A 23,510-nucleotide genomic window follows, 5' to 3' on the forward strand; every position below is an offset into this window, starting at 1 on the left:
AAGTGAAAATCTGTCTGTCTGCATGCGTTAAAGGACGAATACTGACCGTACTCTTGGTAACACAGCTTGACACGTTCTCGTCTCGGCTAGACGGGGGAAACATGCACGAGCCGTCTCGTTTTCTCTCCTCCTCTCTCTTAGATGAACATGCTTTGTCACATTCCCCCATCCTCACCCCTCCTTTCTTTCTCTCGCTCTCTCTATGTGCTCCCCCGCACTCTTGTTCTCTCCCACACCTCTCTCTCTCTTCATCGCTCTCTCTCTTTCTCGTGCTCCGCAGCAATGCTGTATAATTCTCAGAGCTCAGAGTCTGTGCGGAGCTCCAGATGTAGGATGGAACAGCCCTTTGCGTTCTTCTTTCTGCGCTCGCAGAGAGGTTGAAGACAACTCTGTATATTTTCTCTGGCATTCGTTCACCTTAACCATCTTGCTCTTCTGTTCCTTAAGACCTTTCCCATCGGCTTGTGGACTAGAGTGCCTTGCAACTGGGAAGGTGAAAGTGGCTGCGTGCCGTATGTGCGCACATGTGAAGTTGTGTGAGAGAGGGCGTACGGAGATAGAGAGGGCACAACTGCTCCTCATACGTGACTTCTGAAGCCCCTCATCCTTTCCTCCAGGAGAGAGAGACCACCAGGGGACCTTGTCCGACGGTTTGGAGAAAAGGAGAGGAGGAGATACGAGGGGAAGACTCACGTTAGGAGCGATGCATCACTCGGGCAACACCAGCAGCAGAGCTAAAGCCCTCTCTCAAGAGACCGGTAAGAGCTCTGCAGAACCGTGTGTGTGTGAGTCTGTTTTGTGTGTGAGAGAGAGTGCTACTGAACTGTGAAAGAAACTAATTCAGACCCTGCTGAAAAAACCCCCAGCACATTATGTATTGGATGCTGGTGGCTTCTTAGCTAGCTAAAAACTTCCTTGGTCAACCAGCTTCTTCAGAAAGACCATGAAGGACTAAGTTTTGCTGCTGAAGATCATGGATGTGCTGCTCCACCAGTTGGATCAGCAACCAAACCAGGCAATGTGAAAATCGAAGCTGGTCGGTCCAGCAGTGATGCTCAACTTAGACTAAAAGAGTGTCGGAGAACGTCAATCATTCTCCCTTGCGTGCATCTAGCAGTCGGAAAATCACAGATAACGTGGCATGCATCATCGGAGAGATTACATTTTTTGTTTATGCCTTCAGCTGCTAACCTATTGTCTAAATGTTGGTCTCGGTAGACACTCTTGGCACATTAGATTGATGTAGGTTGATGGTAGTTCGGATGAGTGACGTCTGGCTGAGGGTGGCGAATGGATGTGCCTCCAGCTGGTACATCTCCTCCCTCTCATTTAATTATTCATGCATGTGCGAGTTCCAATATTTACAAGCCTGCAGTTTAGCCTAATTTACCTCCCAGAGTAAACTGACTAAATTGCCAAATTTGATCAAATTTGCATATGGGCAGGAAAAAAACTGAGCGCTTTGTTTAGGGAACATTGTTGCTGAGTAGCTAAGGAATGTTTGGGTGGGGGGTGAAGTTGGGGTGATGCTATGTCTCCAGGGAATTGCGAAGTAAATTAGGAATTCTGTCTGTTTTGACTGCATTTGAATGATTTTTAGGTTAAAGGCCGACTACGTTCATGGTGGGAATGCCTGAGGCAGGTTGTTTACAGCTGTCTAACTGAAACTGGCATCTCTGTTGTTGCTGCTAGTAGCCATAAGTGAGATGTTTGATGAGCTTATGAAATATTGTGCTATTTAGTATCCCGGTGATCTCAAGTTCCCATGGTGACTGTTAAGATGTGGAATGTCATTAGTCTTTAACAGTGTGTGAAAACCATAATGTTTATCCTTATACCTGACCAGACTATATAGTTATCCATTTGATTATAACTTTTTAATTTGAGTGTGTAAAACAAAAATGAACTAAATCTCATATTTTTTATTTATTTATTTTTTCTCACATGCACAAACATTCATGCGTGTGAAAGCTCACTTGGCTTTGCTATCCTTTCAATTCTACACCAAACTCGCCTTAGAGGTTTGTGTAAACAGACCTGACTAGAGCGGAGAAGCATAGTGCGAGAAAGCGAATGAAAGGGTGAAAAGATTATAATAGCAGACATGGTGATAGATACAATTTAGTTTAACCCAGTACATGTGCTTGAGTGTTTTGTTAAATACACAATCAGTGATGGCAACGTGTAGCTACAAAGCACTGAGCGGCTTCTAATCAAGACCCCTAAATCACTTCTAGGCCTGCCTGAACTGATAACACTGCATTTTGAGGATTTTCAAGTCCAGCGGCACACACATTCACAGCTGACCTCAGCAAAACACACACACACACAACATCACACACTGCAAGCTGATGTAGAATTAAAGACAGAATCTCAGCTTTGGAGGAAGCAAGGGTGCATAAAGCGTTCCCTTGCTTTCCGTCTCTTTTCTCCTGCAGTGAGCTAGTTTAATGGACCCTGGGTCTGTTTGAGAGCCATATGCCTGATGACAGCTCATTTGATCACACAAAACGAACTGTGAGATGGATAGAGTGATCAAGAGATGGCTCATCTTAATTGGCTCTGTTTACCTCGCTGAGTAGGGGTCTGTTTGTGGCGACAGGGACAACGTCCATTAGGAAGAGAGAAAGAGAAAGATTTTAATTGAAACTATGGATACTATTAACCCTGCCACCCAGGGCTCTCATTATCATCTCATTAGTGTAGTGGAAAGGTATAAGGAACAAATTCTAATATTGTTGCAATAGTTTTCAAAGTGTAAACACAGATGTTTACTGTTGCTGTTATAATGCCTCATATCGAAACAAACTCTAAGTGGAGAATCAAGCCACAACATGTTAGAGAATACAGTAAACATGCAATATCTGTAATCATGTGCTGTTAAATATCACATCTAACTTTTGTAAATATGTACACCTACAACCGATATGTAGAGGAGGTGTGTATTTGTATGCATGGTCATTTCTGTGTGAGGCCACACACACATGCTGGGAGGCTTGTGGAGAGGAGAAAAGAGGAAGAGGGGACAGCGTACAAGACTCCTGCAGTCAGCTGCGTACCTGCCGGTCCACAGACCTCCCTGCTCGCCTGAGCCTCCAGAAAGCTCACCCCCCACCAATAGCCATCAGAAAGAATTCTAGAGCAAAATCATATCAAGCGATTTTCCTTTCTCTAGTTTGACATCTTCTCCTGATCCCCATCTCTCTGCTTTCCGTTGCTCAGACACCACCACCCCCTGCTGGAGACTTGAGTTACTGCATGCAACTCAGAAAGGCACCAGCAGCGCAGGTGGGTGAGATGAGACACATTGCGTTTAACCCCAGAGCACAGCATCAGCGCTTCCTGGGCTTTTGTGTTGACACAGATGTGTGAAAATCGAGATGCTGTTTAGTGTTTGTTCCGCTTTGCTCTTTCTATCGTGCTAGTCATGTGTCACACTAGCAGTAATTCATCAGCCAACACGTGGTGCATGAATCATGATCTAATCTACATATGCTGGTTGTAAACATTCTTTCATTGTATTTGTGTGATGCAGAATGTGTCAAATAGATTCAGAGGGTGTGTGTAGGGGCCTTGGGATGAGTCAGGATGGTTTATTGGTGAGGTTGACTCATTTGTAACATATTTTTTTCTCTCAAATTGTAGATTTCGAGTTTTCTAATGGGTTAAATTAGGATAAATATCTTTAAGGGATTTTAGTGAGATGACAGTGTGCTGTGCAGTCAAAGTAAAGTAATTCATCTTAAATTCATCCAATTTAAAGAAACACCTCTTTTAGCTATCAAACTACTGCTTATGTCATAAAAAACCATTGCTTTTGTCCTCAAACCAGACCACTGTTGATGATGTTCCTGTTGTTATGCATTATTCAAGTGAAGTGACATGATGTGTAGTCATGATATAATCATTATTATTATATGATAGATATGCTATTATATATTTTTTGAAATATGAATAAAATATGAATCGTTCAAAAACTAGATATAGTTATATATAAATTTTATGTATATTAATTATTCTTATTGTTGTTGTGTGTTTTTTTACAAGAAATATTATAAAATATTTTGTCCCTGTGACAATTTGATTATAGTACCATTGATGTTTGGGGTCTGTAAGTTGTATATATTTATTTACTTTATTAACGCTTTTATTCCGCAAGGATGCATTAAATTAATGTGTACTGTTTCAGCAAAACATCTGCTTCAAATAAATGCAGTTCTTTGAAATATAATTAATATGCATTTTTCACAAAAATATTAAGCAGCACAGCTCCTTCAGCATTGATAATATTAATAAATGTTTCTTGTCTACCTGATCAACCTATTAGAATAATTTAAGAAGGGTCATGTGACTCTGAAGTTTATGCAGAAAATACAGTTTTGACATCACAGGTATACGTTATATTTTAAAGTATATTAAATGGAAAACAGTTATTTTAAATTGGAGTAATATTTCACAATATTACTGTTTGTACTGTATTTTTGATTCAAATAAATGCAGCCTTAGAGACTAATTTCAAGAATATTAAACTGACCCCTATTGTCATCGATTTTGCTGTTAGTAGCTTTTTTATTTATTTATTTTGCCAGTGCTAACAAATAACAGTTGCATTTTAAACTTTAATGCTAAGAATCGTAAAAAAAAAAAAAAAACTTAAAAAAACTTAAAAAAACAGCGTCCATTCGATTGTAGTCTGTCCAGCTGTTTTTTGAACACTAGAATCTGTCTTTAAAATCAGGGAAATTATACAGTGCTTCTTTAAGGTCATTACATCATTAAGATAACTTGCCCACTAGTGGTTTATGAAAATAAGACGTTTTGCACATCCCTAATGGGGGCAGCATGATAAAGTCCCCGTGGGCTTGCATGCGGAGCTCTTGAAAAGGATGTGTGTGTGCGTGTGCGTCATGGGTGCGCTATTAAGCATGTGTGTGAGCAGATGGTTGTTAAGCTCTGTGTGATGTGGGTGCTGCTTGATTTCCATCTCAGCAACACGAAGCCCACACGTCTTCTCTCGTTTTCTCATTCATTCCCTCTGTTTCTCACTTGCTCCGTCTCTTTCTCATCTTGGCCTCTTTCTCGATCAGATGATGGTCGTAAACTCAGTGATTGACCTTTCCGCTGACAGTATTTACAACTTAATCACATCCTCTGTAGCTAGTTCTCCCTCGCCTCCTCCATGGCATATGCTGTTTTTGCAGCCTCGCTCCTTCACTCTGTCACCTCTTCACACATTTACTCATTTTTCAACACTTTCTATTAGCTTCTGCTGATCTTCCAGTTGGTTTGAGCCAGAGCTAAGTTTTAGCAAATGGATGACTGATCTACTTGGGTTCCTAACGCTTTTGGGCCGATCTGTGAGGACGACATGTCCTCAATCACACTTGAAAGCATTTGTTTTTTTAGATTATGCATTTTCCCTCTTTTCACCTTTCTAGTGCTGTGTCCTTCACAGTGAAGGTCATTTGGAGATTCAGCCCAGCCTGCTGTGTCTCTGTGGAGCCGTCTCGGTGGATGGAGGACAAGCGGTGTTGTAAATCAGACGTCACAACCTCCCTGCATCAGCAGCAGAAATGGAGAATGCAGATATGTGGCGAAGCTGCTAATGCTTTTGCAATACCAATGCACAATTACTTATCATGGAAATAAACTGAAACTGAGAAGGAGATGAAGAGGGGTAGAATGGGATTTGTGTGTGCATTTCTCCTCATCTCTTCTCATCTTGTACTTTCTCTTCCTGCCTCTTCTTTTGTCCCATTTCTTGTCTCGTCTAATTTTCTCATTCTTGTTGATGCAGCTTTTTCAGTTTGCCTCTTCTTGTCTCAGTTTGTCCTTTTTGCTACATTTTGTATCATGTTGATGCCGGAATGTCTTTTTTCTTGTGTCATTTTGTCTCATCTTGGTTTGTCTCATTTCTTCTCCATCTTGTCTTTTACTTGTCTTATTCTGACTCAACTGGCCTCTATTTATTTTTCATTTTGCCTTGTCTAACCTTTTCCTTCCTTGACTCATTTCAGTTTGTCTTTCTCTAGACTTGTCTTTTCTCTTCTCCTGTCACATTTTATTGTCTTCTTTTCTGTCTTCTCTCAGTTTCATCTTGATCATCTTGTTGTTTACTCTTCACCTCAAAACGTGCTGAAGTGTTTCTTCACTTTTTGGTTTGTCTGGGTTTGTCTCTTCTCTTGTCACATTTTACTTAGTATTTTTATTCTCATTAAGACTGCACTGGTCTCCTCTTTTCTCATTTGTTCTCGACACCTTATATTTTTTGACCCATTTCAGTTTGTCCTGGCTCTTTTTTCTTATCTTCTCGCTCTCTTCCTTTTCTTCTCTTCAGTTTGTTACCATTAACTAGATGAAGAGAAATCAAGAGCTTGTGATACTGTATAAAGAATGAGTGTTCAGTATGGCAAATGTTTTTAGAGCCTGTCAACACAGACATTATGTACTTCAATAGTCACAATAACAATATGTGTGATTAGTCTCTAACACTCGAATATTAAATGGCTGAAAATGCCGTATGAAACGCTCCCTCTGCCCACATAATGGCACATTATAAATGTGCAGTTGATTCATATGTTGAATTCACAGTCAAGTGAGGTGACTCGACAGGTGAATAATTAACTCAGTTAAACTCAAGCGCCTAATATTCCTTGGTGACACACACAGCAGACACGGCCAACTGCTGTAAACAGCATTTGTTCTTCTGTAATCAGGTGCAGTTACAGCCAGAAGAATGAGGGGAAAATTAGCATGGAGAGGCCTCGGAGAGACAATCTTGAGCTCTGAGTGTTTAAACCCATCATTGGTTCACCTGTCATCTCCTCCATGTGTGCAGCACTTTCACAGATGTGCAGAAAGGAAGGGAAAGTGTTTGTGTGAGAGTATGTGTGTGTGTTAAGACTGGGTGATTGAGCAAAAAAAAAAAAAACATATATGTGTGTATATAATTTTATACATGTATGTTTGCATTTTTTCTAGGTGTATATATATATATATATATATATATATATATATATATATATATATATATATATATATATATATATATATATATAATGTGCCACATTCAGTGGTGCTGTAAAAATGTCTGGCTCTGTATATTCACAGTGTTTCTTAATCATCCTAAGTATCTCAGGTAAGTAGCACAAAGCAGCCCATCCCATTAACATCCACACAAATATATCTAGTGTGATATTAACAGCATAGCAAGACCTTTACCTGATGACACATTCGTAGTGTCACATGGTATAAACGGTCATACCACCCAGCTCTAGTTGGTGTTTATTTGATTAGGCATGTCGATATAAGTGTGTTATGAGTGTGTGTGTGTGTGTGTGTGTGTGTTTAAGGTTGTGTGTTTAGTGGGCCTGGCCTGTTGCTATGGTTGGATGGAGGTATTCATTTTCTCTGCAGTAATTTGGCCGCTGATTGTGTCTGTATGTATGTGTGTGTGTGTGTGTTTGACTGTCTGGCAAGCTGGCTAGTTTCACGCATCATTTCCCTGGCTGCTCGCTCGAGCACTGCTGCTGCATGTGAACCAGCTACGCATCTCACAAACCAGCATTTCTACACCTCCCCGTGTCCCGTGGATCCTCTGTCTCCTTCACCTAATCGCTCTCCTCCTGTCCCCTGTGCTGTTGCGAGTGATGCAATCTGGGCGGTGCGATTGCTCATTGTCATATATTAAACTCTCATTGTGTTCCAGATATATCGAGTCTCTCTGGGCCTCGAGACTCAATAGCACAGCGGTCCCCTGATGCCAAGAGGAACGAAGCCCCTTGGCCAACACTCATTAAGCTTTTTGTGTGGCTATTCAGGTAGCTATCTCTGTCACGTCTGGGTAAAGGAAAGCCTCTTGGCGCCCGTGACACCATGTGACAGCTTGGCTGTCAGTGCACATTGACCTAAAGATCGCTCTCTACATTGAGAACGAGAACTTCGGTTAGAGCCAGCTGTCAGCAGCATATCTCCTCGGCCAGACACAAGCGAACGCCAAGCTCACCTGAACCTAAACTCGAGAATACACACCTGGATGCAAGCGCAGGTGAAAATGACACTCTGCCGAAGCCGTTCCCACCCTGTCTTTGGATGGTGCAGGAGGGGGTTAGTCCCTAACGCTTGTTTGCCCTCCACTTCCCGAGATCGACATCTTTTGATGCACGCAAGATTAGGGTTTGACTGTCAGAAAGATTGAGCAACTTGCGAGAAAGGTCATGCGGGCGAGAAATGGTGTGTGAATGAGCACAGAACTCGGGAAATAGATTTTAGCCCATTTGTCATAAGAGTCTTTTGCCCCTGTGTGTTCATGTGTTTTAGGCAAGCGGACATCTGTGTGTGTTTTCAGGAGACAGATGCCTGAGAAAGGAGATCTGTGTAAAATGGTCTATTGAGCTATTATCTGAGCAGACGCTAATGATGGGGAGAGGGGCGACGGCAATGTGACCTTGCCTTGGGGACAATAACAGCATGAAATCCAGCTTCTTGCATCTGTGTGTGTGTGTTTGGCTCGGAGGAAAGACAGTCGGTTAAATGGGCAAAGAGGCTTGGAGACGAGAGGGCAATGTGGCATTTTCATCCATCATTCTTGATCACCCAGTGACGTCACCTCTCAACACTGAGCACAGCTGTCATTTCACTCGCACACACCTACAGTACACTCACTCTGGAACTAACTGAAAGTAAATGTTAAAAAATAAAATTTATTTATATACATCTCTCTCTCTCCCTTTATATATATATATATATATATATATATATATATATATATACACACACACAAATATAGAAGCCTGTTACTAAGAAAATAGTATACTATTTTTGAGCAAGTGTGCACTAAATTGATCAAGAATAACAAAGACATTTATGATTTTTTTTTACATTTATGTAACCTTACAGTACATGCATATGTACATCAGGGTTATTATAATTAATGAAAACTAACATTAAAGCCACTAAAAAAAGACAAATATTTTTATTTGATTTCAAATAAAACAAATGTTAACAGAAATAAAATAAAACTGTTTGATTCAGCTAGTTGTCAAGGCAACATGACGTATTTTAATTTAGTTTATCTTAATGTGCTAAAATAACTCAAACTTAAATATAATATAGATGTATATTTAAAAAAAAGAAAAACTATGAATGAAAACTAATTTAAAATATTAATAAATAGTATTTTGTAAAATACTATAATAGTATTTTGATGATGCTAAAATATCACACACAGACACACACATATGTAAAGTTCATGTTTGTGTATAATTTGCAAGTGTGTGTTCATGCGTTTACATGCGTTCGTACTCATACAGCATGAGGATTGCACTAAGGTGACGCAGGGCCACTCTTGGCCTTGTGCCGTCTGAAGCAGCGTGCTGTTAGCATTCCTTACACTGACTCCAGATTGGTATTGATCTGCCATCCGCTCCATTCATTGCCAAATCTCTCAGCGGCACACGCCAATACACCTGCCCCTGCAAACATTCACACGCACTGGCACACTGTATTAACAGGTGTGTCCATAGATTCATTCACACACTAAGCCTCCAGTCGCATGCCTCTGTTGCATTCAATAAACACCATCCCACTATAGGAACTCGCTGGATACGAGAGCTTTGTTTTCAGACTGATGTTTCCTGTGGATCTTAGATACGCTCTCTTGCCACCTTACTCTCTTAAACCTGGCAGGTGTGGGCACAGATGGCGCACGGGCTTATCGAATATCAACACAAAAAAAAGGAAGAAAATCTTTTAAGTGCTGCGGTGGGGGAAGGGGACAGTTTCTTTTCTATGCCTCATCCTCCTGGGAGATGGTGTGTGGGGCTTGTGTCCCGATCATGAGTTTTGAATTTGTCAATGGAAGTGCTTTGAATTTCAAACAGATCAATGGGTAGAAGTAGAGGCCTGAGCCTAGTGAGTTTCTATGGAAGAAAGTCAACATCCCCTCCTCTCTACCTTTGTTATTGTGACGGCTCAACACCCCGCTGTCCACATTACGCCCGTGCACACACCATCTACTCAAGTTCTGCCACATCCACGCAGTCACTGTGTGTTACAGTGGCCTCGCTGTGAGCCACCCTGCTGGTAAGTGCTGTCAAAGCTAGAGGAAGTGCAGTCCAGCTCGCCGAGACATGGGTTTGGGCAGAGCTGCTTCCCACTGGGTCCATGCAGGAGTGCAGCTCTCAGGCTTTGATTTGGAGCGGCTGCGATGGCTGATCTCAGACCTGTCTGTGCACAGTTGCCTCACACAATGCACAAGCATCTTCTTTTGGACCAGAGGTGAGGAATAGCAAACTCTTAAGCCAGCAAGAAATAAATAGTCAACATAAGAAAAGAGGATTTATTTATTGTTTGTTAATCAGGGAATGCTCATTGATGTTTCACAGTTAAATGGTTATATATGCAATTCAATATTCATAATGCTCATTTTTTTAGCTTTGGATTTTCTGACAGTTTAACAGGAATGAAGCCGTTCTGGTTATGTGCATTAGCAAAATTATGTTTAGGCTGACACTGATGAGAGAAACGTTCTTTTTATGATCCAATTAATTTCAGATGGATACAGTCCCATCATACATTTTTCCACCACATTACCATGCATTGCATTACAGAAGTAAAATGGGTTGAAAATGCTCTTTCATGTTGACTTTAGACAGAAATCTTGAGAGCGTGTTTTTCATTCAGAGAGATCAGAGAGTTATTGTTATGGAATGCTAATGAGCAAGGCTGTCAGCAGTCGTGCTCTGTATTACACAGGAAATCAAACTGTCAGTGTCTGAAATAGTACAGATCATACATGTCCCTGTAATACCATGAAGTCAGTTCATGACCTGCATTTCTATTGTTGCATCATGGGCAGAACTGTTTGTGTGGTAGTGTATTATGTGTATGTGTGTAGTCTCACCGACCGTCTGCTTCACACACGGTAGATGTGTTTTATCTGCCTTGGTGCAAGCATATCACTATCATTTGCATATCCTTCTCTCCTCTCTTTCTCTCTCTCACATGCACACACACACACACTTGGTGAGGAAGTGGGCAGGAGGATTAAGAGTGTAATGCTGTCTAATCCTGCAGGTAGACTCCACGACTTCCCTCGATCACCTTTCCTCCAACAGGGTGCACAAGAACGAGGGGTCGGAGTGAAATGGCCCACTTTTGCTTTAATGACAACAGAGATGCTTGTAAAACCCGATGCTCGTGTTTGCCAGCAGGATTTGAGACGGATCCAAAGAGCATCTTGAGCTTCAGTGGAAGCAATAAGATTCACATGATCAATGTCAAAAACTTGCTTATTTGATTAGTAACCTAGAAATAGCACAGACTGTTAAATAACACTGCTTTTGTACTTCAATGGCAATACTGTAAACTTTTTGAGGCTTGACAGTAAGTCATTTATTTAAAAGGGGGGTGAAATGCTCGTTTTCACTCAATATCCTGTTAATCCTGAGTACCTATAGAGTAGTACTGCATCCTTCATAACTCCAAAAAGTCTTTAGTTTTATTATATTCATAAGAGAAAGATAGTCTGTACCGATTTTTCACGGAAAAACACGAGTAGCTGGAGGCGTGACGTGTGGGCGGAGCTAAAGAATCCCGAGCGCCAGTAGGCTTTGCATTGAGCGCGTCTGGAAGCTGTGACACCGTGAGGACAAAACCAACCAAAACAAACCACGGCTAACAGTCAGATTCAGCGTATATTTATGATCCAGAATAATATCCAGAGGCTGAAATTGAACAAGAGCAGCATCAGCAATCAGTCTCTATGTGGTATGTAACGTATTGAAACTGTATATATTTGCTAAGCGGTTTTGGAAAATGACTAAGTTCCACTTTCTTTGTCGTCTTTTTTTTTTTTGTGGAAAGTGCAGTTTGATGACAACATCGCATGTTGTTTACTTGACGTGCTTACGCGCCGATAGCTAAGTTAACAACACAGAGATATTTGAAGCAGTTTTACTCACCGCATGCGGTTCCAACACACGATCGTGACCCTTTTTCGTTGGGACTGCATTATCCTTAAGAAATAAACGATGTGCAAATCCGAATATTCGAAACGCAGGGGAACAAACACAAACACTTGCACAACTCCGTTGATGCTCTGTAAAAATAAACTCCATCCACTGGTCCCTTAATGCTGTTTCTCTTTTGGTAATCTGTGCAGGGTTGTCTTGCCCTGGCAACCAAAAACACACTCCTTTTGTGACATTTCGCGACGCTCTCGCTCTGATCAGTGATTGTCTTTGCACAGCCTCTCTCTGCTCTGCTATACAGGAGCGCGCGCTCTTCCGGGAGAAGTGCCCTTAGGACCCATATAAGGAAATTCCGCTCCATCAAACGTCACACAGAGCCATACTCAAAAAAAACTTTCCAAAACTTGTGACAAACCGGAAGTAGTATTTTTGGAACAGAAATACTCCTTCAAACGTACAACTTAATTTTTGAAACTTTGTCCATGTTTAGCATGGGAATCCAACTCTTTAACAGTGTAAAAAACTCAGTATGCATGAAATAGCATTTCACCCCCCCCTTTAACCTATTAAAAAAATGGACTTTTGGTATATATTCATTATAGGCACACAAATCTGTGAAAATAAACTGTTTAATGCTAAGCATTTATACAGAATTTACAAGCACAGAAATTTTGCATAAGAAATATGAGTTTAAAAAAAATAAAGGATGAAAGAAATTCACCATATGAACATAAATATAATTTATATTTAAAAATTTTTTTTTAAATATTAGCAGTTTTATTTAGAATTGGTTTCATGACAATGGCCAAAGATCGAGGTTGTAATGATTCTGAATTAAATTTCAATATGCCTTCTATTTTTTTCTCCATATTTCCATATTTAATTTTACTGTACGCCCCATATAATCCCGAACACACACAAATACATGGAAACACACCCCCAGATGCATTCATAGCATAAAGTAAATGAATGAAGAAGAAGATGGTAAATGTGTGGGTGAGTGCAGTGCGGTGTGGAGGCTCGGGGCATTAGCGCTCTGGGCTGACTGTGGCCATCGATCGCAGGCTGGTCTGCTGATGGGGATGAATCATTCTCCCTCTGTCTCATTAAACACAGCCTGGCCTGCCCTCCTCATCATTACTCTTCTCCCATCCTCTCTTCTCATTCTCTCCTTCGCATTTTCTGTCTCTTGCGCTCTCTCTCTCTCTCTCCTCGCACACACTTCAAGATAAGGATTTTCTGTGAGTGCACTGTTCACACGCGGATGGACCTTTAGACTCAGGGTGATGTTGCTGTTTTTAGCACCTCTAACAGCTCAGGCTCAGTCTGACGTGGCCTGATAAAGCTATGAATCCGTATTTTCTTTTAGTGCCTTCAAGTCAGAAGTTTAGTGATGCGCTAGAGTGGTCAGTAAAACTCAATAAAGTGTACAGCGATTGTTGTCTTTCTCCCCCACAAAGACACGCCGATATAAACACGGACACCATTTTTATATTTCCCTCAAGCGGCCGTAAAGCAGTTTGTTCAATCGTTAGAAACGGGCTGAGAGATGTCCTGCTCTGTAATTTCGCTTCCCCTCAGATTTGAGAGGTGATTTGTAAACCCTTGAAGATTCAACACTGCACTCGTGTAATCAAAGAGTCATTAGCAGGGAAATTGACCCTCGCTTTATATTCATTCCCACCGTTTTACACTTGGTGGTCTCCTTTTATCCCTCCCTGTCTGTCCTGTCATCTGTCACTTGTTTTCTATTCAAGCTGTTAAAGGGGTAGTGAATGGATGAAATAATTAATTTGTTTATTTGCTTCCAAAGACTTGTAATATGGCATGTCTAATTTGGACTTTTATTTATTTATTTGGAGCCCCAGGATCCATTTACATTTATTTTATGCTAAAAAGCAGTCTGATGAACCTCTGGCTTGACACAATGCTGAACTTTTCCTTGTGATCAAAGTCCTCTTACGTGATCATCCAGATTTGACTTTCACCTAAATACCTTCAGAAAACCTAAAGAGAATATTATGTAAGTGTGACCTCGATACCACAGCGGACTGAGAATGAGGTGCTGAAACTAGGCAAAGTGACACATCTAAATTGTCAGAGCGTAAGCAGTGAAAATAGAGTTCCTACAGTACAAAGCATGAACCATTAGCCATATCTCTGAACTAAAACTGAATTCACTAGTCTTCCTTCCTTTGAACTCATTCAACTTCTCTATGTAGAAGTCTATTAAAACATTCAACCTGCACAATGAAAGTTTGACAAACCAATAACCTGTATCAGCCTGGCCATCAGAATCCATGTTCTCTCCACTGGCATGCTTAATTCTCTGAGGAACGGCATGTTAGGGAGAAAGTGTGGTTGAAATTACAGACCTCCTGGTGTTTTCTGAGAAATAGGGGTCTTATGGACTCTTACTGTATGTTTCCATGCCAACTAACCATGACTCTGACTCTTGTGATTGATACCAGGCCCTAATAGTTGATGTACTAGGTTATTAGTCTGTGTATGTGCAAAGAGTACGAACGAACTGTGGTGAGTTGAGAAAAGATGAAGCATCATGAAGGTGTGTATCCATTTTTAGAGTCGCATCTCCTTTCTCCTGTCCTTAGGGGGTCACTGATAGAATCAATGCTATTGCTGATTATATCAGAGTAAAGAAACAGTTTATCTGACACAAACATTACTTGTTCAGGGCCGATATCCAGGTTTAGCCCTGTCATATCAGCGGGAAGCGCCATGATTCAAAGGAACCAAATTCATGTCTGTTTTTACGGTTTGCAGATAGATGTTTGGCCATGATGAAGAGCTCTTAATGGCCACCCGATATATATTGATGAGCTGTGCAGCGAGTAAACTAGTGTAATTGGCAGGCTATCGCTTCATAATAGCGCCGTTTCTCTTCTCTTCCTAACAGAGAGAACGCTAATGCCCTCAGCGTCTCTACCGCTCACACCTGCTCACTCTCCTGTCCTATTTCTCAGCTTGTGATACGGCAGCTGAATATGTGATTGTATGTTTCAGACCGCAGGTTTAGCACTCACAAACATTTTGCCTGGAGCATAGTTTTCAGGGCTCGTAGATATACGCCACAAGACCCTTAAACAAGAGTAACCGTCTGCGTGTAAGCTCCATTTTACCTCCCCATTGACTTACGCCGTGCAAGGCTGTGATAATGCATTAGAGCCAAGTCATGTTGCTACTGATCAGCAGTATAACAGACGTCTCTCGCTGTACTAAACTCTCTACAGTCATTAGGAAGTCCGTTTGAAGATGATGCTCAATGGCCCCATGGGAGTAGACTGCTCTCTCTGATATTACACCTATAGAAAGTGTTTTTGATCTTCAAAAGGTGCACTGGGTTTAATCAGATGCCGTTGAAGATTTTCTTTCTTTCAAATGCGGCAGAAATCCTGCTAATCAGTGTTCTAAAATCTTTGTGCAAATGTTGTAATTAGTCATAATGTTTTTCGTTCACCTGAGCCCTGTGAGAGAAAGAGATTTTCTCTTTGGCTGATGAGAAGAGGATGGGCTGTGTTATTAAACCTCAGGGAGAGAAGTTCAGCCTCTTCAACATTCAGACTACTTTGTGTGAATGTCTGGACGGAGATTCCTTCAGAGAGAGGATGATGTCCTACTCCCAAAGGGCATGTCGAGGGGATCTTTTTCATAGGAATGGTGTTAGGAGGGAGACATTACGTCTTTGTCTTTTCCCCAGAAAATGAGAATGGTAGTAAGTATTATATCTGAAGAAAATGCTAGGTGCTTACCCAACCAAAAGTTATCGCTTTGCTTGAATGTGACGGGTAGATCCCAGGGTGTTGCTGAGCAGATGAATGCTAAGGCATTATTATTGTAATTTTTTTATGTCACTATGCAATTACTTGGATGTTTAGTTTCATGCCCAAGTCTCTGATAGGATCGGATTTCACGTTTTTAACTAATATTTCCTTTCTTTTAACAATACAATAAAAAAATTACAAATTCTTTACATTACAAAATCACAGTTGTCTAAGTGTACATTATCAAAACTTTGGATCAAAAAAATTATATATATACAGTATATATATATTAATAAATTAGTGTTTTTATTCAGAATATATATACGTATATAAATACTGTCACTTTTAATCAACTTTATTGATTTGTGCGTGAGTAGTCAATCATACCCAAATAAGATTAGTTTATTGTGCCGCACAGCTTTATTTATTTACCACACACAAGGAGAAATCTTGTTACCTCGGTTTGGCTGCTAATCAGAGGTGTAAAGTTTGATGAGTTATTTATTTCTGTCCCCTTGGCTCTCAAGGTGTTCTCTTTGCTCTTGAAACAATTACACAGCAGTGAAGGCGAGAGCAACGTGAAAGCAGGTGTAATTTGAATTCTCTGTGCAGACGGAGATACAGGAAATGAATGTGACGGGATCAGAAGACATCGCTGCTTTGTTACGGATCTCAATTAGAGCCGATTGCAATGGGAGAACTCCAAATATTGATCTCAAATGCACAAAAAAAGCTCTCTAATAGAGTCGAGGCAGCAAAGTAATTTGAATGTGCTGCAATCTAAATTCTATTTCCTCTGGTTCTCACACAATGAAACAATCAAGGTACGGGTAGCATTTCGAAAAAATGCAAATCTTGAAATTGTTGTGTTCTTTTAGCTCTTCTAAAACGAAAATGGCAGATAAATGTTCACTTTAATAAGTATATAAATATGTATAGTCAAAGGCGTCTGTATCAAAGGCTGTCTTGTTGTTATTGTTGCTTGTGGTTTTTCAGCACTTGATGAGAGCCTCATTTGAACGTGTTTGCCTTCTCTCCATCTGGGTCAGCTGAAAACAGGAGTAAGCCAGACAAACAGGACAGCACAGGCAGATTATTGATCTGAGGCTAGGACTAAACTGTTCTGACAGCAACTCTTCTGTTTGTTTTACCACATCCACTTCTGCTTGTCTACTTGCTCCACAGGAAGCTCAGTCCATTCCTAACATATGCACTCCATCAAGGTTCAGGGAGGTGGTCGGTTAACAGCCCAGCTAAATGTGACTTGTTAGTGGTGATGGTAAAAAGTCAGTTTGATGTCAGACTCAGACGTCATGCCCACGGACCATTGGATAAACGTCTGATGCATATCAGAGTGTCACAGTCGTCACTGGATTGGTTGAATTCTACAGGATTTCCGGGAGACACGTGTGTCACGTTCTTCAATGTTACACCTAGAAACAAAGATACCGTGGCACCAAACACCCTCACGAAAGAAAAAAGCTGCTGTGTTTACAACTGTGACGACGAGTGCTTATCAGAATCAGCTAAATGCTGGAGTTTCAAGTATGGAAAAAAGTTTTTGGCATAGAATCTTTAAAATACGTCTGAGAGTTTTACACACCAGTCTGTTACTGTGGTGACATTTCCACGCCCTGAAACATGAGGCTGAAACAAAATGAACTGTGATTGGTTGTTTGTCAGTCAAACGGCCTCATGGGCGGGCCTTGGCCGATGAAAGCTGCATGAGACTAGTTTGATGTAAACAACTCATAAGAGCTGGAACCACAGTTTGGTCAGAGCTTAGGTTTTATGAAAAATTATATTCGCCCATTGGCTGTCAAAAAACCAATATCGATCGACAAGTACTCTGAATCAAAATTGCAGGTACAATTCTGTACAAAATTGAACTGAAAGGTAGGTTTCTACCAAATAAAACTTTTCTACTCTTACTGAAATCGACAACAGGTATGTTTTAAAGCTGAGTAGATGTTTTGGAAAGTTTCATCATTATTCTTTGCAGAGGGAGGACTGCGAGCCAAAGAATGAGAATGCTTGTCCACCAATGTGGAATTAGAGCGACCGACTGGAGGAGAGAAATCTGTAGCCTCGTGGATAATCAGTAGGACTGGTGTGGGGATGGAAACATCCAGCTGCAGGCCTTCACCAACTCTTGCACTAATGAGAACGCCAAGGAGACCGGTAGATCAAGGCTGATTTTCTTCCCGTCATCATTAGACTGGTTAGTGGTGGAGAAGGAACTTCTGGAGATGGAATTCTCACGCTGTTTTAGTGCTGGCACGCTCACTGAATACATGTCGGAAACAAGAGATAGGAGAAGAAACCATCACGTAGAAACGGAAAGCTGTGCCTTGACAGCATAATGGTGTTGAAGGGATGTTTAGTTCTAGCACATTCAGGTAGTGTGAGATCTGTGCGTGTGTCAAGGAGTGGAATTGGCAGCGGACACTTCGACACGCTTTTTACGCTCTGCCGTCTGATGCCGAATTGAGCAGCTGAAAACCTCCCAGCGAATGCTCATTCCTGAATTTGTATTGCACATGAAATTTTTATGATATTTATTTACCGCATAGCTTGTTCTTGGCTGATGTTGTATTAAAAATTTAATCAGGGGCTTTTAAAATCCATGTGTTTTATGATTTGCCTGTCGTGCAGTCTGAACGCATGAGGAGGAATACTACATTTTATTTCCTCATGACCCAGCTTTAAAGAGGGGTTATCAGGACTTAAAGCACAGTTTTCACTTGTAAATTTTAATAACAATATTTATCACTCTCAGGACAGCGTACTACCACTTTTTTAATTAATGCTGGAAGAAAGAATAATCAAATACTACAGTGGCCGTACTGGTGTTAATCAGTGGATTAATTACACACAACTTATCTCAACAGTCAAACAGCTTGGAAGCTGAAATTGTATTGGCCGAGAGCAGCCTGGCTTCCCTTATGATGACGGTGTTGTGCCTTGCTAGCTGGCAGCTCTTTTTAAACACCCAGCGCTTAAACTTTTTAAACACCTACCCCCAGTTTCACAGACAAGGCTTAAGCTAGTCCCAGACTAAAATGCATGTTTGAGCCATCTCAACTGAAAATATATTGCTCTGACATATCTTAAAATATGTCAGTGTCATTATTCTGTGTTAGGATGCACACCTGTAATGTTTTCTTCAAAGGCATTTTTGTAAAAGTTGCTTTTATATCTTAATTTAAGCTAAGCCTCATTTGTGAAACCGGGCCCTTGTGTGTGTGTGTGTGTGTGTGTGTGTTTATTTATTTATTTATTTATTTTAAGCAAGGACACATTAAAAGTGACTTTACAGACTTTCATCTGTATATATAACTTCAGATAAATGCTGTTCTTTTGAACTTTCTCAACAAAGAATCCTTAAATAACAATTAAGATTAGTAATTAAAATTAAAATATTCAGCAGCATTTTAAAATGTTCTAAAACATAAAGTCATAATCTTATAATTACCAATATTCATAGTAATCGTTTAAAAATAACAACACAAATGACAGAACCTTAATATGTCACACAAAAAGAGAACAGATTTTGAACTGATGTTAGACTTGATTTGATGTGTCTAAACTAACAGCACGATACTCCAGTAAGAACACAAATATTGTCTAAAATAATCAATTTAATAGTATTTTAATGAATATTATCAGTCCCGAATGGCATTTCATTTAAAATGTTTAATTTACCATGTTACCTTTTTTTTTTTTTTTTTTTTTTTTTACTGAGCTCCTAACATTGAAAATCATGAGTTAGGGAAAACATCTCATGAAACAGCTTAAAATATTTTTGGAGCAGTCTTTGTATGATTCCTAGAAATTCTCCCTCTGTAGGCAGCTTACTTGTTTTTTGGAACTGAGCTGTGTTGTTGCAGGAAGATTTTTTTTTTCTTCTCATCTTCCACTTTTCTCCCCATCCTTTTGTAAAACCTGACGTTATTGCATCCTTCACTTTTTCCTCGCTTTCCATTTGCTCTTCTCTCCTGGTGTGCTTTTTTCCGTGCGCTTTTATGGTACTCCTGAGAGCTCACCAGCTCTGGTTCTGCTTTTGAGCTTGGTTCATTCTATACACACACAACTAAAATCTCCATGCACCTCTGTCTCCACCTGCTCCTCCAGAGGTCACACACAGTAGACTCTCTCAAAGTCATGCAGGAGATCTGCAGCGGTTCAAGTCTCATACTGTATCTGACTGCTGTTTCCGTCATTTGAAAACATAAGGGCTTGAGCCACGGGCACTGATTTCTGCTTTTATTCAAAGTGCAGAGGATGTTTACACCAGGAGAAAGCTTTGATATCCTGGCTCTGAATGTTCTGCCCGAGTCGTGAATAATTGATGAATGAGTTCCTGCACCGCGTACTCTAAGAGTCTTTCAGAATCTGACGCTATTTCATCCTCCTACTTTGCTGAATGTGATCAGAGTTCTGTATACAGCTTCACAGATAGAGATGGGGGGATGGATGGAGAGGGATGAAATGATAGAAGGCCTGGGACACTTGAGTACTCATAGCACATATTTGTCTCATCCTGGGAATGAATACTTGAGATTGCGGTCCAAAATTAATTCTCATCAAATGCCAAATGAATCTAAAAAGTGGCTTTGGCATATAAATTAAACACCACTTGGCTGGTGACTTTATTAAGAACCGTCACACAATGTTTGATGTATAAGTCACAAACTGTAGAGCAATGTTGCTGTACTGTAGTGTTTCGCATATCAGTATATCATATGCGGTTCGAAACTATGAGACAGGTTTATGTGTGTGTGTGTGTGTGTGTGTGTGTGTGTGTGTGTATATATGTATATATATATATATATATATATATATATATATATATATATATATATATATATATATATATATATATATATATATATATGTATATATATATATATATATATATGTATATATATATATATATATATATGTATATATATATATATATATATATGTATATATGTATATATATATATAAACCTGTCCCAAACTTTTTGATTACAGATATGCGAAACACCAGAGTGTGTGTGTGTATATATATATAGCAGTAATATTTTAAATATATTTTACAATTAAACTTATTCCAGTTATGACAAAGCTTCAGTGTCACATAATCCCACAGTTTTGCTGCTCAATATTTTATGTATTTACTTATTTAATAATTTTGAAACCATTATACTTTTTTCAGGATTCTACAATGAAAAGTTCAAAAGAACAGCAAAATGTTTAGTAAAATATAATGCAGATTACAGTTTCATAGCAAGTGGATAGTTTGTTCACTCACTACTGTAAAAAAAAAAAAAAAAAAAAAACTCATTTTAGATGTTGCTTGAGAGCTGTATGCTAACTCATCATGTTTAAAAAAACACTATGAGCCAGCATTCGTTCATTCCATAATGTGATGCATGATGTATTTCTGAGTGGAAGAGAACATTTCAGTGAGAGATAATTCAGGATACAATCGTATCCATTGGAGTTTGATTGAATTGTGATTGATGAACCATGATGCTGTTGGTTAATATTATTTTACTGTACCCACGCAGCTTTGGTTACATCAGCAGAAAAGTAATTTCAGAGGTGGAGGGAGTTATTACATTTTGATGAAAGATTATGAAAACAAATGTTTATTTGTCTTACTGTAGAATAACATGCACTGATGATGAGTGCACAATGAGGTTAGGGTCCATTATGATTCCACATCATGCTTAATCATTGACTTTATCCTATTTGAATTAGCGGCTGAGAGGCTCATTGAACTGTGGGAAAAAGAGAAGACCTGGTTCTTCCTTTGACTCAACACACCTGCCTGGCCCAGTTCTGCACTTCTCTGCTGAGATGCTTCCTTATTTGTATGTATCAGTACAATGCTAACCAAATTTGAGAAACTCCTCTGTAACATCACCGGGGCTAAATGTGTTATTATGTCAGATTTACAAATTCCTTTCTCTGGGGTATAAAATGACCTACATAATTACAAACCATAGAAATAACAGAAATGGCCCAGTTCTTTCAACTACATCCCATATTTTTCCTCATCCCTTTGTGTGTTTTTCCACTCCCTCAACAACGGTCCAGTGAATAATGAGTCTGTCGTCCCTGAGAGTGCTATGGCTCTGGAGGGGCACTGCTAGATTGATCTAACACATCAAATAATAGAATAAACATAGCATTTGAAATGATAGGTATTGGTCACATATTCACTGTAAAGTTGTAGGATAACAACTGTGTCTGAATACATCAGTTATTATTGTTTCACGTGTAACAGAATTCACATCCAAAATTTGAATAATTTATTTACTATTCTGACCCAAGTGAAATTTTAGTGACCAAAGATGAGTTATGTTCGGCTGTGGTCTTCTTGCACCATCCATATAGAAGAGAGAAACATCCTTTTTGCATATTTAAATATGTCCTTAAAAACTAGTTTAGTGCAAGCTAGAGTTTTGTAAATGTAGTCACAGTTTTTCTGTAAAATGCAGTTGTCACTCATGAACTGTGTGTACTGTGTACAGAACAGGATTAAGCAGTAAAATGTGAACTGACAACCAAATTTAGCCTTAGTGTGTATATTGATGTTTTCACATAGATTTAAACATTATCAGACATTCTGCTTCAGATTTCAGATTTTCAGATTTGATGTATAAGTCACAAACCCGACTGCACTGATGCAGTGCTCTACTTTTTCATATATCTAGACACACGTTTGAGATGGCAAGATATGTACTGTATGTGACCGTAGACCTCAAAACCAGTGTTAAGTCATCGGGGTACATTTTTAGCAATAGCCAAAAAAACATTGTAGGGGTCAAAATTATTATATATACATATATATAAATATATTTCAGCTCTGAATGTCCTTCTGTCCTTTACTGTTCCAACATAGACTCTCAAAACTGTTCTTGAGAAAAGCTTGGTGAATATCATGGGAATATCTCATGTTGGGGAACGAGATATAGTAATAGGACTGCTACATGCCCCCACCCTCGGTTTAAAGCGCAAGCTGCATGGGCCAATGAGTCAAATCGATCACTCAAGGTTTTTGGCCGGACCAGTGGCTTAGCAAGAAATTGACCTTTATTTTTCAGCCAGACAGGAAGCCTCGTAACAGGCTGAGACCAGCAACTCTGCGACTGTAAAAAGTAGATATGGGCAGGAGTAGACATCTGAAACATGCTCTCCTCCCAGGGCAAGCTCACATTCCTTCTTAACTACGCAGATGGCAAAGGAAAAAAACGAACTTTTCTACAAACCTGCAGTTATGTGCTTGAGTCTGAAGTTTAAACCTCAAATATCTGTCCACTGAATGTCACTAGTCTCTCTCTCTCTCTCTCTCTCTCTCTCTCTCTCTCTCTCTCTCTCTCTCTCTCTCTCTCTCTCTTTCTGTTTTTCCTCTCTGTTCAAGATTCATTCTTCTCTATTATCACAGCAAATAATAGTACATTTTCATGACCACATCAGTAGCACACTATTATTATAATAAAGAGCAGTTCAAGAAGAATTATTAGTGAATGAATTCAAACTAAAGTGATACAAAATGTGCACAATAGAAAGAGAGTTACTGAACCTGCTGAAAAAAAATAAAAAAATAAAAACCCTGGTAAGCAAGTGCTCTGTTTTGCTGGCTTTTGAAGGATTGTGGAGCTAAGACAAGCAAACCACCTTAGGCTGATTTAAGACCCCCCCCCCCCCCTTAACTTTTTTCTTTCATTTTTCTTTCTATTTTTCTTGCACTTGTGTTCCT

At 39.7% G+C, this 23,510-nt stretch overlaps 1 protein-coding gene across 1 annotated transcript in view; it reads left to right on the forward strand.

Annotated features, from left to right (window-relative positions):
- The first annotated feature begins 326 nt into the window (after positions 1–326).
- The window catches only part of LOC113057911 (teneurin-2-like), a 137,895-nt gene continuing 114,711 nt past the window's right edge, over positions 327–23,510 (forward strand). Inside the window, exon 1 of the mRNA XM_026225504.1 lies at positions 327–758. Coding sequence (XP_026081289.1) covers positions 704–758 — 55 coding nt within the window. The 5' untranslated portion in view covers positions 327–703. The remainder of the gene's footprint in view (positions 759–23,510) is intronic.

This window comes from Carassius auratus, chromosome 39, assembly GCF_003368295.1.
Source record: "Carassius auratus strain Wakin chromosome 39, ASM336829v1, whole genome shotgun sequence".
Classification (NCBI taxonomy): Eukaryota; Metazoa; Chordata; class Actinopteri; order Cypriniformes; family Cyprinidae; genus Carassius; species Carassius auratus.